Source organism: Pungitius pungitius, chromosome 2 (genome assembly GCF_949316345.1).
Source record: "Pungitius pungitius chromosome 2, fPunPun2.1, whole genome shotgun sequence".
Taxonomy (NCBI): Eukaryota; Metazoa; Chordata; class Actinopteri; order Perciformes; family Gasterosteidae; genus Pungitius; species Pungitius pungitius.
The window spans coordinates 8,984,116-9,003,568 of NC_084901.1; the positions used below are offsets into that span (position 1 = coordinate 8,984,116).

The following is a 19,453-nucleotide window of genomic DNA, read 5'->3' on the forward strand; positions in this document are numbered from 1 at the left end:
AGGCAGACTCTGAGTGGGTTTTTCCGTTGCGTGTTTGAATATTATTCTCCGCATTTTATCCTCTTTTCCGCCCGCAGGTGTGTCAAAAATACAATCCATGATGATGTGTCCAGACAAGGCCCCTCCAATGCACAGGCTATACTCCAAAGAAGGTGAAAGCAATCAGATAAGGCACTCACTCAGCCGTTTGAGGTAATTTCACAGTTCAGGTCCTCTCAGCCCGCCACTAAAAAGAAGATTGCACTTTGCTCGGTCATATTGTTTTTTGGGTGAAAAATAAGGAGCAATTTAGTTACTAAAAGAATTCTCCAGGGCAGGGTCAAATATTTAGTTGTAAATGTTAATGGTAAAGAGAGTGAAAGCAGTCAAGGTGTTTCCTTAAAGTTGGAAGAATAAGGATCCATGTGTGTGCATGGAAGATTATTATCGTTATATAGTAAAAGTTTACTCAATGAAAGAAATGGAGCGTCGCTCACATTAACTAAGTTAAGTTAGACAAGTTACCTTTGGGATTAATAACAGATGGTGTCCTGTTAGCTCCGCTGCTGATTGACTCACTTGTCGTGTCGCTAAGTAGTAGTGTATCAAACACGCGACAGTCCTGCAAATAAATCGCATGTTAGGTGGCCAAATGTTTCTGCATATTGGAGGTAGTCCCTCCCCTTGACGAAATTGAACTTTTACAACTGTTGCAAGAGATGGTATTGAAGTCTTTTCGCGTTAAATGTAGCCAAACTTTGGAGCGCTTCGGTCTCGGTGGTATGTTTGCTTCGTTCTGAATCAAAACAAACGCAGTGGGTGTGTGACGTCATGACGCATTTACAATGAGCGGCATCGATAAGCGGCATCGTTAGGAAGACATGCGAACGATTCCAAGGAATCGATTCACTGGGCACCGGTTCTGAAGAAGAGCCGGTGCCCGATTCTCATCTCTACTGGCTAATCATTCAGGCATTACATTTTTCCAGAACGACAATGTTTGTCGTCTTATTCCAGCATGTTGGCATTCTAATATTTTAGAACCAAACACACAGATGATCATGTCATGGAAATGCCATTAGTATTTAACAGCATGAACCTATGAACTGAAGATGACGCTATTGTTAAAAGAGATTGAATAACGTTTTACAGCTCCTCCTCTAGAGGACATGATTTTCAAAATCCAAGCATGCATCTAATAATTGTTGAGATATTGCAAAAAAAATCCCGAAACGTAACGTTATGGGGGCATTTGAGGGGGAGGCAGAGGTTAACCAGAGTAGTCGGACAACAGGATGTTACAGTGTGCTGAAATCAAGATATAGACTTGTGATATACACAGTGCTGTCTCACAATTAATATTCAGAGGACGACGCTGTAGTAATTCGTAACAGATCCAATCTTCATGGCCCGGAGGGAGAAAGTGTTCTGCCTCATATGCCCTCATCTCGCTGTGTTTCCTTTTGCAGACCAGCAGCGCCTGCCATCTACATCTATAATGCATGTTAGCAAGCAAGGTCCACAAGCACACGTGTGCAGGACACCAACACACCGGTGGACAAAAAGCTAGTGCGCCCTTTGTTGCTCAAATGCTTCCTTCCATTCAGGAAACCACTCAAGAGACAATTGAGCACAGCGACCTGCATTCATACATTTATTCAGCTACCTAAACAAACAGGAAGGCATAGAAAGTCACACAACACAGATGCCAGGACATCTCTGGATTATAGGAATGTCAGAGCAATCAATTACAGGACACGTACAAAAGTATCATGTATATGCAAAAAACATGGTAAACTATAAAAGTTGGTATAAAAACACATTCAAGTGTTCACAGCACAGCTTTTGCAATTCCAAGCAGAAATCAACACAATACTACTCAAAATGTATTTTTTTTAACCAAAGTTGGAAACATGAAGTTAAATAGCAAAGCAAGGGGTAGCAAGGTGTGCTAATGTATACAGACCCGCAACACGGCGCACTGCACAAGCGCTGTAGGTAGAGTAGAGACAACAGGTCAAAAGCTCCTCTCTCCCTGAAGGAAATTTGTCCGCTCCTACATCATACTTTTCCGCCACCCACTGGTACCCTGGTCTCTATGGTTACCATCGCTTAACCACACACATGGCCACGAGCACATGCCAAGCACACAACTTTGTCTCCATGGCCACGCGCAGTATGTGAGAATGCGCTCGCTGGACGCCACTTTGGTTTTGCCCTGGAGTGGCTCTGCCCGCGCGGCTTGTGACACTTCTTACAGGACAACACTACGATGTGTTGTGAGGGGGCAACCGGCTGAAACCGTGAGGCACGGAAAAAACGCCATGGGTGCCGCGTGGCATAAGCTACACCATTTGATGATCCACTGACATGGGAAATCCGTCCACGTCAGAGTTGACCACGCTCTCCTCATACACATTCGATTTCCACAGAAATGGGTGCGAGGCATACACAAATTAATCAATCAACAGAAAACATATCTGCTATTAGACCAGGATACATAAAGCTATGCCCACGTACACAGACACACCAAGTCCTCTTAACAGAGTCAAATTTCCAGATCCCAATTGGGATTCCAACGCGGCTCACTGGATCATAGATCATAACATAATTAGTCTCCATCTAATAAAATAAAGCCACTGAATTCCCCTCGGTAATTTAATGGCAAATGCGAACTGAGAGCAGACTGAGGAAGCGAATCCCCTCACCTATGAGAACTCTGTTGGCATAATACTGCTAAAGACCAACAGTCTCGTATGCCTTTGAGCATAGGAACGCTATTGAGGCTTCCAAGTGTGCAATATAATATACCTTTATGTTCTAGAGGGCTCTCTTGGGCCTTGACAAGAACAGATGCACAGCAGGTTCAGGCTCTAAAACTCGGCACAATGTGCAATGTAGGTAATGAAGTGCTGTATTACTTTGCTAATTTGAAGAAGGCACTTGGCTGTAGGCATGTCAATTTTCACAATGTGCAAAATATCAGCAAGAGGGATGTTGTGCAGATACCAATACTGCTTTTTTTTGTTATCAAATAATGTAAGGAGTGCAGTTATGCATCTTATCAGATAAAGTGATGTACTATAATTAAGGTTTGTGTATCTGCCAAATTAGATGAGGAAGATTATAGTATAACTTTTCCTGTAACATTAAGAAAACCACCCCCCCCCCCCCCCCACACACACACACACACACACACACACACACACACAAGCAAAACAGTTCTCGGCATACTTACAAGTCAAATCGCAGGTTCTGTCGCTCCTCGAAGAAGTAGTCCAAAATGAATTTTCGAACAAAGTCTGGGTTTAGCGTGTTGTCAATCACCTCTGTTCTCCCAAACTATACAGAGAGAGGGAGGTAAAGACAGATAAGAATACCTTTTCCATTGTAAGAGAAACCTTAGCTCGATTGTGTAGTGTAGCTCTTTAATAGACAAACTATCTTAGTTACTTCTACCGATAACATTGATATATTGCCAATCCTAAAAGTGGTCTTCATTTGTAAAGAGGACTATCTAACTATTCTGGGGAAGGACTACAAAAAATATATCATTACAGCTGCATCGCTGTCTGCTATTTTGTTTTGGCCTAGTTCAAATATTCAGTGTATGTTTTGTCATGTGCTGATGCACCCAGCTCCCACATCCTGCCTTTTCACGTGTCACACTTTATTGGGACGTACCTACGACCTAAAATGTGCAGGAATGACAGTGTTGGTATCTTGACAGTGGCTGAATGGCTGTGTAACCATTCACACTACATAAAAAAAAAATAACATTAATAAAATGTTGCAGGTAGAAACTGAAGATGGCTGCTAGCATAGCTATAGCCGCTTGTTGTACCAAAACTACATCGCTAGCCAAAGAGAAGTTACAGAGTCTATATTTGTAGTGAAGTGATGCATTCTGAATGAAGATTTGGGATGCAGCATACTGTGTAAGACACTCGCTCTCTATAGCTCTCACCTCTCTCCACTCCTTGTTGCCCATGCCTTGAGTGTAGAGGACACAAACTGTGGAGAACAGGGAGACAGAATATTAAAGAGCATTAGCTTTGCATGCTAAAAAAGCAGCGTGAAATGTTTCTCAATTATTAATTTCCTCGCTACAATTTTTGCAAAAGGATAGTTCTGACTGGGGTATTTATTTAATCCATTAGAGCAGAGGTATCAAAATAATTTTACGTTTGGGCCAGATACTGGCCCACTGATACTGGCCAGATACAGTGGAAGGGATCTACCGGCACTGCGTTGGTTAACAACCGGGTCCCCGTGGTCTGGTTTTTAGGAATAGCAGCTTATTTTATAGAAATGCAATTTAACGTTATGTCTTTCTGTAATTCTCACTCGCACTGGACCCCCCCGTGAGTTTGATACCTGTGCATTAGAGTATGACTAACAAGCCATAAATGCATGAATTAGAAATAACGGTACATAAGTACATCAAAAGCCCCTCATAGTTTTTTTTTCATGAAGCCCATATTTTCCATCTTCAGTTAGTGAAAGAAATCATTACAGTGCATTTTGCCATTTACCCCAAATTAGACAATTCCCTAAAAAGCACATTACTGAGCTCCCTCATCATACACTTCTTATCTGGAACACCTTTGATGTCCCTTTCCAATAAGTGACAGAAGGACATATTTATGAACATGAACACACGGACATGCAAGAGCTTTCTCCCAACTAGATTTTGAGGAACATACTGTATATATTTAAACCAATGATAGAAAGTAAACTTCTTCATGGATTTGCGGCCTTACATTTTTATGGGCTTCATTTCTCTGTCCCGCTTATAACAGATGTCTTGGTTCTTTGTGGACTTTACATTTGAAAGGTTTTTCTTCATTTTAAACCAGCTAGTGACAGATCCTATGTAACTCTATATTTCCTGTGACTCAAGAAATTCACTTTTGTCCCCTCATTCCCTCCCCTGCTTAAACTTTACCCCTGTCAGGCCAGTTCATGTGCACAGCAAAACAAGTGCTACTCAGCAAAAGAGCTCGCCTCGATGTATGCGTGAAGCTTGAGTTAGATCCTCATCCACATCACTCTCATCATGTTAATCACTGTCATCATCATTATCGTGCTCATCACTGTCATCATCATCATCACCGTAGCTGCTTTTTATCCCATGCTTCTGTAAATGTGCTGATGTACTCACTTCTGCAAAAGCACTATGTGTGTGTGTGTGGGGAGGTAACAGGAGCACCTAAAGTCATCCTCACCTCATATTCTAAAAATTAAAACACTCAATAAAACTAATTTTACACTCTTAACCTTGATTTCAAACATTTATAAACCACTTAACGCACCATATAGTAATACAGTGCCTGACCCCCCCCCCTCCCAAACACACCTGCACACACATACCTCTCCAGTAACCCTATGCTAAGCGTTTCACAAGTAATGAGAACACTTGCATCATCACACCCAAGCAGGTCCCAAACCCATAGAATGAAGCTGACCTTTGCATTAGTCCTACTAATCTTTATCTTTTGGAGACCATTGTGTCAATAAGGACCCTTCCACCTGCCTCCTCTCATCTTTATTATTGATTGGAACGCATATGCAGATTGGAGGTATTTCGGTTTAATGGTGAATATCAGCTGAATGCGTGGTTCCACAAGTTGAACTTTCGCCTCTGGCTGATGTGGACAAAAAAAACAAAACAATTTTGTGTTTGAAATCTGGATTTAAGTAAGAATGAAGGCTTTTACGAGCGCAGTAAAGTGCTCCTTGCATTGAATAGCACTCCACTTCCTTGTTTTGGTACAGTTGAGTTTTACAGTTGAGAACTTTTCAGCTGAACCCGTGGTTGGAAGGTCGAACCGGGCCCGGCTACAGTACACAGTGTTTACACTTTAGGGGGTCTAGTGTACTCTGATGTGAAAGCCTCAGTCTCAAGCCAACATTTATGGCATACAGAGAGTGCTATTGATCGGCTCGTCTGACTCATAGAAAGCAAGCGAATAAGCTTATTTCCCAAAAGGTCGAAGTACTGCTTTAACTTACTGCCCTTCCACTAATAGCATTATTCTAATGATTGTAACTGCTGGAAGAGGAGAACTACCAACAACTGTGTAAATCTATAGAGAAGCTTCTCCGCTGGCCTCGCACATTAGTCAGACTCGCCTCCAGCCAATCTCACGCATTTAGAGAAAAAAAACAACACCTAACACGTAAGGAGTGACTCACCACTTCATGTGGCAAAACAAAAGACTTTCTATTGGCTGTTGTCTTAATTTATCAATCCCCCAGGCGCTCCTTTAATACCGATATCCTTACCTTCTACTTTTTTGGGGGCAAGAATAAAGAGCCAAGATCTGCTTCTATTCCCGCTAACATTCACGTTCTGAAATATACACTTGCTCGGCATTGGTGAGAAAACAAAAGCATAGGTGGTAAGTCTTACTTGGGTCTGATTTGGAGAAGGTGTCCCTGTCCAGCAGGTTTCTGTAGAGACAAAGAGGTAAAGTAGTCAGAAATAGATTCCTTGTGTGAGATGGAAAAAGAAAACATGTCGTCCGGACGTGAATGCATTTTTAAACACACACTATTTACTATTTATGTGCCCTGTTGGTCATAAGTCTGCACGATACCATTACACGCTGTTTACAGTAATTCTGTGAAACTCTTATATTTCAAAAACTGGATGTGCCCCGATGAACTTCTCTTCACACCGTCACCGGTGAGAAAGGAGTTGTTTCTTTCGATTAAACCCGACATCAGCAGACAAACCGAGCTACACGTCCAGGCTTCACGTCCACAGCGCTCACACCCCCCAAAAGCTGTCGGTGCATTCAAACAACAGTAGGAACCCTCAGAGGGACGTTACACCATTCAGCCTCTTTATTCATGGGTATTTGGATTTTTCATGGCTCCTCATTTCATGCTTGAAAAACACTACGTCAAAGTTCCTGCACTCTATAGTGATATATAACACGCAGCCCTCTGTCTGAGCAAACCTTTGATTGTTGGCAGAGATAGACTCCAATGAAACTGTGAAGAAGAGGAAAGAGGAGGGCTGTGAAAATGGCATAAAACCGTATCATTAATTCTGATTTGTGAACAATGAGATGAATGATGGTGATGATGAATTCCCCTAATGGTGTAGAGAGGGGAGGAAAGATTGGGTTCACCAACTTGTCAATCAGGCTAAATCACTCGAGCGCGTTAAGGGCCTCGATAAGAATTAACATCTACTCTCCAATCTGGACTTTCATATATATTTAAAGGTGCCTCGTCATTTTGTGGTTGCGGACCGGACATGAAAACGTGGGTAATGCCTTGACTCATCCTTTTGGATCGGGAGAAGCGGTCAGACCAAAGCTCTCTCCCTTTTCTTTGTTAGAACATATAGCTATGGTATTCCTCACTAAAGCCTGACTATTGCTTGAACTTAGTGCTTTAGTACAGTGCTAAAACTTTAGAGATTTTTTGCAAGTACATTCTCGATTAAAATGATACTAATTGTTTTATCTGCTCGGCTGTTTGAGGAAGTGAAGCACTGAACAAATGAAACCAAACATTTGTGGAACACTTTTCTAAATACACGTCTTGATGTGGTATTCAAATAGTGGCTTTGTGGTTGGACTTTAAAGATATTTTACCTTGCCTTCTACAAATGTTTAACCAACCAAGCCAAGCCACGACAAGGCCTCTGTTGTGGCAGATGTTATGAAATTGACAAACCAGTATGAATGCCCACTTCTGTATACGCCAGAAAACACACCTGTAATAAAGCAGCAACATGTGGCTGGCGAGTTATCCCCCCCCCCCCCCGAGTCGGAGGAGGTCCAGTTCGGCACACAAGCTGAAACGCAAAATAAATTTGAGCACACCACACATGGTGGCGATCCAAATGGGCTCCTGGGCTCCCCCTGCACACAAGCTGTGTGTGTGTGTGTGTGAGTAAGATACATTTTCAGGATTTCCACTTCAGAAGATGATGTGAATGACTCATCTGTGTGTCTCTCTCTCTCCCTCTCCGTCTCAACTAGAGGCAAGCAGCAAAAACCTAAAAGCTGCCATCCGAGTCACAGAGAGGCCTGCGGAAGAAAGAAAATAGGCACCACACTTAAATAGAGTGTTATAGCAAAGTTTCCCCAAAATGTGTATTTTCTCACCAGTAATGTGTCATTTTGACTACATGCCTTTTTTCAAATATGACAGAACATACATATCTTTTTGACAAAAATAAGGAATATATAAAGCAGCTAATCGGCTACAATGACAAGCAACAAGATTCTACTGCAAATGGCAAAGTGAAGTATTAGTTTTTGTCAAACGATATTGATTTCCTCCATAGATTTTCCAGAGGCTTTCTGCTTTGGAATGATTAGATGGAGCCACTTTCTCTCTCCTACATCCTTCCCCACAAAAACTACCTTTGGCATTTCTGCTGGCTCTTGCTATTCCGGTTACAAACATGACACAAAAAAATGCTTTGCGTGTATGAGTGAACCACTTGTACCGTTTTCTGTTTCTGTCTTTATCTCTCTTGTAATCTCTAATCATGTGTGAGTGACACACACATATACACAAATACATATACTGAGAGGTCGTTTAGACGTGAAATGATTCTCTTTTCTTCACCTATAAATCTAGACTCTATATGAATACCAATGACATGCATTATGATTCATTGTTTTCCGTTTTGGGTGATGTTGATAGGTTGCGCATCCAGAAATTGTTGCACAAGATATGTTGCATTCACACGTGAATAAGAGTGATCCGTATGAGAAAAGGCAGTGGCTAACAGCTAACAAAAAGCCCAAAACATGCCCCTGCTGAATGAGTCTTTAACAAAATGAATCATTCAAGGCATTCCAGGTTCTCCAATGTGATTCGTTAGGGTTTTCCAATGGAATACATTTCTGGCAGACTAGATCTTGTTTACGCCGTAGAAACTGTATCACATATTTATTCATGTATGCGCTCTGAATCACTGACATACAGTTCATGTGACAGGGCCGTCAAACCACATACCCTTCAAGGTTAATGCATTGCATCGCTCTACAGTGACAACCATATATAAACCTGGCTAATTTCCGTGTGGGTTAAGAGCATTCTCCTCCTTCTTAACACAAAAAAACAATAGTTTAACTCCAAATGTCATACTGCAAATGTTTTAAAGGCAGACCTTATCTTATAAGGAAGTTGCTGTTTTGTCCATTCACTACTCTACGTGTCTACGTCACTGTCAGAAGATTTTTCTCCTCCCTGTGGGCAACCTGTACTGCTACGCTTCTCTGGCATTTCTCCTTACAGCTGTCAATCACAGCGAAAGGAAGTGAAACTTGACACCAGATGGGCTGAAAACACCCACCCACCCACACACACAAACACTCTGTTACGCCGCTTTCTCCCTTAATCTTCCTCTGAGAGAATTAGTATGAAAAAAGATAGCGAGAGGGTGAGGCAGCATCTTCAACTGATGACAACTCTGTAATTATGTCAAATGTCTGGGAGACATTAGAAACACCTCTGTGCGTTCTCTCACTGGGAGAGAGACAAGCGGAAACTGCAGAGTGGGGTCGGTTACTATGACGACTACTGACAGCCAATTGGGGCCACTTGACTGACTTGACTGACAGTTGCGTGTGTGTTTTTCCACCCTACACGCAGGGATTCCATCCGCGCTGTAGTATTTGTGGCGCTCACCTTTGCGCCCCTTCCTCCTCTTTTCCTTTCCCCACTTTCCTCCCCCGATTTATTTCACTTTTTCCTCTCCTTCATCAACAGTTTACCCCTTTGTAATTTTCCGTTTTTCTTCTTGTGCGCTCCTATATTTTGTATTATTAAAAACATACCACACAACAGCATAACCCGCCCCAAGTAACCTCACGAATCTCTTCTGCACGACCAAAGTAATTAGAGGGGAGAGGGAGGCAGAGCAGAGAAAAAGTGAGGGGGTTAAGGTTAAAAGTTAAATTGCAAGAGAGTGTAGGAGAATAGCGCAGGTGTTGATATAAATGGTTGTACACTGAGAAAGGAGAGGCAGACACTCTGGTTAGCTTCAACTGTTTATCAAAAGAAGAAGTTGTGTGTGTGTGTGTGTGTGTGTGTGTGTGTGTGTGTGTGTGCGCGTGTTTGAGACTGTGCATTATGCTGCTCCATTATTCTATTTGGAGTGCAGAGTTAACGAAAGAAAGTTAGAAAAGTGGAGTAGGAAAAGTAGAGGCGGTTTAACTCGTATAGGTTGTATAGTTTATAGATTTATTGATGAATAAATCATTACTTTGAAAGGAAAATCTGTTAGGAGCTCATTAAATGAGTGATGGGTTTCCCTTATGTGCAGAAATCTCACTTTGGATGAAAGCGTCAGCTAAATGATGAATGTAAAATACAAACGTAAATGATGGAGAAAAGCAAAAGTACTACTGGACTTGTAAAGATAGAAATATGATTTAAACAGCTCTGTCTCAGCTTGAGCTCCCGGTATTACCCAGTGCTTTTCTACCAATGGTCCTCTTTATTATTGCAGCATTTCCAACTTGTCTACCCTGTTTTCTCAATGACACCGGCAGCGTTAACTCTTCTGTTTGACTTCTTCTCCCTCTCTCTTGTTATTCCTCTCTCAGTTTGACCGTGACCCGAATAGGCTCTTTGGAGAATACACACCGCCTTACTGAACTAGATACATTTACACACATGTAGATAGACGCAGAAAATGTAACAACCTGATGGGCCCAGTATTAGATCCACTAAACCATGGCCCCATATAGTCAGTGAATGATATAAACAACAGCAAATGTTGTATATAACGCCAGTTCAGTGATTCACACGAGGGGGGGTGGGGGTGTCATAGAATGAGAAAGTGCCTTGAGATGGTCGCGACTCAAGCCACTTTCTCAAGTGATGAAACTTCCCCACCGCCCTTAAAGATGTGCACAAACATGCTGTGGTTGTCTATGAATGAAAGAGATGCAGAGCCACGAGGAAAATCCATTAATATCCTAAAGGATTCAAATCCATCGGAATAGAAACTAATCTGCTTGAAATGTCGATCATAGGTCTGTGGAAATTAGAATATACAATATATGTACACAGAGATTGAATTCCCTATATACGCTAGTTCAATACTTGTTAAACAGGTAATAGACTAAATGCCTGCTGGCATACAGCCACCTTGATGCCTGGTCTGTTTTTGGAAGAGCCCAGCTATGTCAAAGTCACAGGTACAAAAGTAGTAAAGATGAAGTCACAGTACTACATAGATAATTGAATGTTTTAGAATACTTAAATAAGGTTACATTTCTTCCAATAAAACATACTAATCCAACAAGTCGAGTTGACAACCCAATTGTTTTCTATGCTCTTCTTACAGCCCATCATGCCGGCTACCCCAATTCATAAAACATCAACATTGCATTATAGATTTAAGTCCAGTGTCAGATGAGCAGCACAGGTGAAACCCTGAGCTTCCTCTTTAAACCACCAACAACCTCCTCGCTACCCAGGTGACAGTGATGTTTGTGCCCTTCATTCCTCCTAAGGGGTTCCTCTGCACGTTTGCTGAACAGAGTGATGTCAAAATAAAAAGAATATGGCGAATTACTCAGGAGATAAAGGGGAGTGGACTCTGAGAAAACTGTTTTTGTCCTGTGAGGTACAGACCTGCTGATCCACAAAAAAAACACAGCGAGGTGAAAGGGGCTAAAAGCTGCAAAAAGCTTTGGACCTGTTGACCTGCTTTAGAGTGTTGATGCTGAAGAGGCCGGACAGCACAGGGAACCCCTTCCACGTCACCAGTCTTCTCTTTAAATGTTAAAACCAACAAAGTTTGTTAAAGGGAGCTTTAAGGGCTTCTTGGACATGTTCTCCTCTAATACAGAATCCCTCTGATGATATCATAATGAAATTGTTGAGCATATGGATTAAAACAAAGGTCCCATTCTCTTGGCCTTCCATACATTTCTCTGCACTATTCTCTGAGTGCATTTGTGTCGGCGTGTGTGTCGGCGTGTGTGTCGATGTGTGTGTTGACGTGCTTAGCAACCGGCACGGGATATTCTTGGAAACATGTGGAGCGAGAGGAGACAACTGGGCATGCTCAGTTGTTCTCAACAGGTCGCTGAGCACAATGCTACAGGTACCTGCATCTCTTCTTCTTCATCTACTCTTCTTGTGTCCTTTCTCTCATCTGTCTCCATCACTTCTATAGACTCATATTTTTTCTGATCTTTCTAATTTGCTTCTGACGACCAATTGTTACAGAGCACGAACAAAAGAACGTGCATGCACAGACACTCCACCCTCTAAAAAAATCTCTCTCACACACACACACACACACACACACACACACACACACGTACAGACACTGAAGGGGAGCATCAGCAGCTTGTATTCTCTTTCTGCTTCTCAAAGAGGGCTGCCCTAATTCTTCTTGACAAGGACTAGGAGAGCCAAGAGAACAGTCCAGCACACACACACACACACACACACACACACACACACACACACACACACACACACACACACACACACACACACACACATGCATACCCTGAAATATGAAACCCTATCTATACATTTTACACACAGACATGTGCAACAAGATAAAACGTAACTCATGGCCGACACGCAACCACCAAATCTAACAAAAAACTTTTGTCAGCGTTTTCACTGCATGTGACTGCTCAGCGCAGACAAATGTCAATTGTCTCAGCCGCTTCAAATGCAAAATGAGACGGACTACGGCTAAAATAATCAGCAAAATATGTATTTTGTCTAATGTGCTTTCAGAATCCATATACAGTCATACAGTATATGCTTACACAACAATGTCAACGATGAGATAAACGGGTGGTATTCGTCAGGCAACCTAAATGTTGCCCTCAGTAGGCGTGCATGTGTGTGACAACCTATATGTGAAGTGTGTGTGGTTTGTGATTTGTTTATGTCTGTCTGCATGAATAATCTTGCGACAGGATGACGGCCAGTGCAAGTGCGTAAGCACAGGAGCGTGCACAGCGATGATCGGGTTACCATTGGCGACAGCAAGGGAAGAGGAAAAAAAGGGGGGAGGATAAAGGAGGCGTTGCTCTCCCAACTGCCCTCGCACAGCATTAACCCCCATAACCTCCACTCTCCACTGGCGCGCGTGCCACCCGTTTGTACAGGGTTTTTGAAAGGAGGGTATGCTCGTGCAAGTGAGGGATGTGCATGAATGTGCAGGCCAAGGCAGCAGGTTTCTACATGAGAGGGGAGGGGGCAGGGGGAGGGGAAGGGGGGCATCATCCCTGGAGGAATTTGAACAGCCTCTGTGCTATGTGACCGGGATGGAGATGACTTCACCAGGTCATTTCCTTAGCCGGGCTGAGAACGTGGCTGTGAGGGTGAGTAATCTCACTGAGACAAATAGTCTAAATCCCACGGACCCACGGACAGCCGGAGGGCTCGCCAAGCGGCGCAGGGAAGAATCCCTGATCAGATCAATTCTCGATCAAGATAGCTACCAAAATGTCAGAAAATGAAATTGGGCGGGTAGAGATGTTCCGATTTGTTTTATTTTGGCTTCATCAGAGTGGAAATAAAATGTCACAGCATCAAACGTGACCATATTTTTCTATGTGTGTGTGTGGCTTGTGCTTAAAATGTCACCAGCTGACTGACTGGAGGCACAGCAGCCCAAATATTTGTGCTTGAACTCTTTTTGTTGGATTTTTGCATGTAATGTGTGAGCTATGCATGTGTCCGTCTGCAGTGCTGAAGTGCTCCCTCTGGCTTTTGTGATGTACACCGTGAAAGTTATTGATGAATACCACTCGACCCAGAGGCCCACAGGTACTTAATGATACCCCAGGAAAGTATCATAATAAATGCACTGAAAAGAACATCTGCTCCCCACAGACACACACTATCTGTTCTGCTTCAAATTCAACAGGATATTGATTTTAAAAAAAATGTTTTGCTTCATCAGTGCAAGGGACGGGTAATGTTAAGTCTCTTAGATCCAAGCATACCTTTTTAACGAAGGTTAGCTTGCCTTTGAGAGAGTTTTGATGCATGTGTCCTTGAGTCCTTGTTTTATCACCTGCATTTTAAAAATAACAACACACAGCTGTGTCACTTTGAGAGTAAGGTCAGCATGTACACCTATTACCTCTCCCTTTATTGTTTCTGCATGTAGTACTAGAGCTGCACACACCTGGTGTGCGTGTTTGGACCATGACCTTTGCCTGCTCTCCACCAGATCTTTATCAATCAATTTTCACACTGTGGCTATGATGCATGGATTGGAGATAGCGCGCCACTTTGAGCGTTATTAAAATGCATGCAGTTACAGTGCATTTAACACTCATACACACACACACAAAGATGACAAAGTGCACATACGGTCTGGTTACCTATAGAGAAATAACACCCACAGTAGGAGAACACAAGGAAGGAGGTCGATAGTAATTCCATCCCGAGGGCGTAAATCAGAACTGACTTGACCACAAAGAAAACCTGATTACAGAATACACACAAAAACTCTCGCAGATGCTCGTCGACGCGCTCTCAAAGCGGCTGGAAGCACACCAGGCCTCACTCAGAGGCCGAGGTTTAGTAAGTCAGTCAGGAATGATATTGTGGCACTTCAGAAAGGGTGTCCTCATTATTACTTTGTCTCCCCGATCGCCAGCGCTCATCCAAAAGTTCTTTTTGCGCTCCCTGCTGCTTGAAAGCAAATGTAAGCACATAGAGAAGAAAAAAAATAAAGAATAGTTATTGGCTGTCGTGTCAGCACTAACACACATACGCACAGCAGGCGACCCTGTCTTCCCTTCAAATGGGATGGTTGTCTACCATGACAACCATTATAAGAGTTCTATGGGGCCAGAAAGGTCAACGCAATCACTTCCCATGGACGGAGTGGGAGTGAGCAATCTGGATTATAGATTGCCGGGTCGCACATGACTCGTGCCGCTATGGGGTTTGTTCGCAGGGGTAAGTGGTTCACCCTCAGCAACATAAAAAGCTGCGTGGGGATTTTCTATAGTTGCTTTGCAAGATGAATGTCACTGGCAAGTTTTAAATGTGAATCAATAGAATCAATGGTGGAGAGTCCACCGGGGGTACAGGATTTCATTCGGCCCATCTTAGCTAAACATTATCGCTTCCAAAAAAAGACTTTTCTGGTAGCACTGATCAATGAAACACTGTGCAGCAGGGAAAGACATTACTTAAAATATAAACATCTATAATCCTTTCCAGAAGGATCATTTTTAAGACGACTGAGAATGCATTCATAAGTACACTGCAATGGCTTGGAGTCATAATAAATTGTGAAATGCCAAGCTTTAACTTGAATCTGAGCTCACAAGTCCAAAGTCTGCTTCTGTTTTTGTGAGATCAAGCCTCACACAAGTAGCATTTATACAACCTTACTTTGAACTTTTCGTTGGCTGTGGGGATGGGTATGATTTGGGTTTTTTCCTATACCGGTGCTAAAAAGTGCCTGAACCATTGAAAATAAAGCACAAAAGAACAAATAAACAACAACACCATTAAAGGAGAGGGGTTTTTTTTGCCATGGCAATTTTTTTTCTTCAAATTGAAGGATATATTAACTGTTAAATATGTAAATATACATACATACAAGCACTTGGCTTTCAAATGGTTTTTAACTTCAAACTATGAACAATATACAGGTGAAACTCGAAAAATTAGAATATCGTGCAAAAGCTCATTACTTTCAGTGATTCAACTTAAAAGGTGAAACTATAATAATTATATCAAATAAAGGCTTGAAAGATTTCACTTTGCATGTAATGATTCTGTATAATATATTAGTTTCACCTTTTAAGTTGAATTACTGAAAGTAATGAGCTTTTGCACGATATTCTAATTTTTTCAGTTTCACCTGTATAACTGTTAACAACAGTTTACATGCAGTATTTTCCCTCTAAGCGCCAGAAGTGTATCTTTTGGAATATTGATCATTTCATTTTAGATTTGTGCTCATTGTTATGTTGGATCGAAGCTCATAGTTCATCTCAATTTTTATTGCAGGTGCAACACAGAAAGAGCTGCATTGGGCATGAGAGTATATAGTTATAGTATTATATAGTAATAGTATAATGTGACAGAATTGATGGTATATTTACCTTTGCTGCGTAAAATAAAGACAAACGAAAACAATCAAACAATCTCCTGTCATTTCCCATTTGCATAAGGAAATAAAGTCACTGTGTATGCAGCTTAATACAGCCTAATGAAAAACAACACAGAAGGAGCGCCGCTACATTGTCGGTTTACAATTTTGGGGGGAAATGGCCCGGCCGTCGGGGGGGAAGGGGGGTTCGACGATGCGGACACGCGCTCTGTGTCCACTGGTGGGAGTGTGGTAACCTGTGTGGCGCATGAGTCTGTGTGTGAGCGCAAGGCTCTGCATGTGTCCAACAGCAAAAACGCATGGGGAAACACTGACTTAACTAAATATAAATAGAAGGTTGTTTGTATACAAGCGGTAGATGCTGCCAGGACGGAGTCATCGGAGCTGCGTGAAAAAAGTATTTCAATCGGCTCAGGCACTGAAAGGAAGCACCAAAATCTGCATTGTGTTTTGGTCCGGTAGGTAACGGTCTTATAGGAACCAATACTAATAATACTAAAAGTGAGACCAAGAATGCAAGAGTAAAATGTAAACAAACTAAATTAATAAATAAGAGCACCGTTTTCAATGCAAAATTTGGACTACCTCAGCAGCAAGAGGCCTTGGCGTAGACCCACAACTCGCTGTAAAAATGACATAACTCGTCTGGCCTGGGAACGCTGTGGGATTCAAGAGCTCGCAAGGGTTGCTGGGAGAGGGGTGTCAGGAACACCCTCCTAAGCCAAATGCCCCGCGACCCTGTAGGGGCAAAGCTGTAGTGCAACCAGATCTGAGCACGACCTTAGCAAAGTCCGGTAACATGCCCTTCCCATCTCAGGCCAGCCTTTTGAACAATGACAATTAGGTTGTTGTTCTGGGAGGTCCATGGTAACCTGGGCGTCCACAGAGCCGGTATGGGTGTTGCAGTGATTCATATCTTTCCATTTGTCCACGGGCAAAAGCAGAAACTTGGCTACCGTAGTTTGCCATTCGGAATGCCGTTCAGTTCTTTATTAATCACCCTTAATCACTGTTGTTTACCAGTTATGTTCATCAACTTCCACAAACCACCAAGCCTGGTTACCTCAGACAAAAATACTCACAACCGACAGAAGACCACACACCCACACACACGCACGCACACGCACCTCCCTCTTGTACAAAGACGTCGCAACATTACTGCACTTTTCACTTTTCTAATAGTATGTCACAATTTCCCCTTAATATTGCCAGTCTGGAGTCAGAGTACTGTCGCTCTTTTGTCCTAATACATTATTAATTGCATTCACCTGGCTGGCATCGCAGGTATACAACATCCCCTGATTAGAACAGCCTAATTATTCACCTGGCAAGTTAACGTGTATTTGTGAGCTGCACTACAGTCTTTTCTCAAAGGTTGAGGGGAGACTTTCTCCAGATCCAAACCACCATGTATGTGCCCAACACACACAGACTACCACGCATGTATAAATTCAAAGGCCAGGTTTTTCAGTATGAGGAAAAATACAACCTCTTGAACACCATGACGAGCATGTGTATATTAGACTACCTTGTGCTCTGAGTGGGAAGCCTGCATTCTCTTGTTCTCTACAGTAATCCTTTGTGTGGAGTTTAGTTCCCCTGTTCTCACCTGTTCTTATCGGAAGCAATGATTCAGATAGATACATGGTTCAAAATGGCTGGAGACCAGGCATGACATGACAATACCTGAAGCAGCAGAACCCCTAGTGTTCTTTAAGCTGACTAGATGACACATTTTTGAGTGAATCCATTAGGATCGTGAGTCCCAGCCTTCAGGCCCGCAACAGCTATTACCTTGCTTTTAACTTTGGCCTGCATTTACGAACCAGGTTTAACCGGAATCCATGAGTAAAAGTCACAACTCAACTATGATGTTGTGGCAATATTGGGAACAGGAAAAAAAAGTACTCTTAATTCTTCCCATTGCTGTACAGCAGAGAGAAGGTAAACAGAAGTTGTTACTGTCAACAGTTGTTTGCTGACAGTGCTGGGATGCCTCGTAAGACAGAGAGAGAGAGAGAGAGAGAGAGAGAGAGAGAGATGTGTCAACCATTCTGAAAAGACATTGTGGGGAAAAACTGATCTGGCTCAATAACATTAGATTTTTTTTTTATCTCTCTTAAGGTCATTTGTCAGGCTTGTTATTGTTATTGTTCTAGATCACTCCATCATGCTGGTAGGAAACAGATGAGTTAAAGATTGCGATCAAGTTGGTCAACGAGCGGTGAACAGCTGTTCAATTGAGTGGCAGGCCCTTTCATTGCCAATGAATGAATGTATTTACACCATAACCAAAAAATACCATAATATACCGTCAAACCGCCAGAATCTTACAAAATATCGTGCTATGAATTTTTGGCCATACCACCCAGCCCTACTGGTGGCAATGCTTGAGTTTCAGAACAGAAAGTGACAAATGAAAATTTTCAGAAAATGACAAAGGAGAAAGGAAAGTCCTTTGATGGGGGTCACCTTCAGCTAACCCGCCCCATCTAAGCTGACTTGGTGGTGGTGGTGGTGTCATGTCATCCCCACCCCCTTTTTTCTATCGCTCAACAAATTGGACTATAACAAAGGCAATAAAAAGTTTTAAAATGTTTTTTTGTTCCTCCAATTTTAGAATGTTTGCAAACCATCAGCTGCTAAAAAAATAACTGAAAAAAATAATATTTTCTCATTCAAATACGATTTGAATATACCTCACCAGGAATTTGATCCTAGTTCAAATTATGTTCATTTTCGCCAGTACCAAAAGAGCACTGTAGTTTGATACCCGGCCTTCCCTTCTCTCACAGAACATAAAAACACACACAGAAACACACACACAGTTGATATACCCACAAACAATAAGAGGACGGCATCAGCCCCATAGTGCTGAATCAATCAATACACACGTAGATGCATTATTTTCAGAGAGTCATTTCTAATGTCTCTATGCTGAGACTCAGCAAACAAACTTTACAGGAAACATACATAGTATGAAATATGAGAAGGAACAGCCAGGTGTGCTGGACCGATCGATGAGAGAATGGAATATTTGGACTTCTCTACTTGAGGCCCCTCGCAGCACCCCCCACCCTCGTCCTCCCAGTTAAGTGTATCAGGGAATCATTTATTCTTCTGAGCTTGTTTGACTGCTGATGAGAAATAGTGTGTTTGTAAAGCCATCCGCACGTGGACCTACTACTGCTTGTGTGAACATGCTTTTATGCATGTGCGCATCTGTGCAGCGCAGCAGCGAGGAGTCAGTAGCGCATCGATCCCATGCAGATACCCCAGGCTCTACCATCAATCAGCACAATGTCTCCGGCTATTGGTCGGAGACCAGCTCAAACTTCATACCCCGTAGCACCTGAGCATTGTCTGGAT

At 42.4% G+C, this 19,453-nt stretch overlaps 1 protein-coding gene across 1 annotated transcript in view; it reads right to left on the reverse strand.

Annotated features, from left to right (window-relative positions):
• Nucleotides 1-19,453, reverse strand: part of LOC119210022 (copine-8) — a 56,701-nt gene that overhangs the window by 34,374 nt on the left and 2,874 nt on the right. The window contains exons 2-4 of the mRNA XM_037459608.2: nt 6,395-6,435; nt 3,947-3,993; nt 3,218-3,321 (exon numbers count right to left, since the gene is read on the reverse strand). Coding sequence (XP_037315505.1) covers nt 3,218-3,321; nt 3,947-3,993; nt 6,395-6,435 — 192 coding nt within the window. The remainder of the gene's footprint in view (nt 1-3,217; nt 3,322-3,946; nt 3,994-6,394; nt 6,436-19,453) is intronic.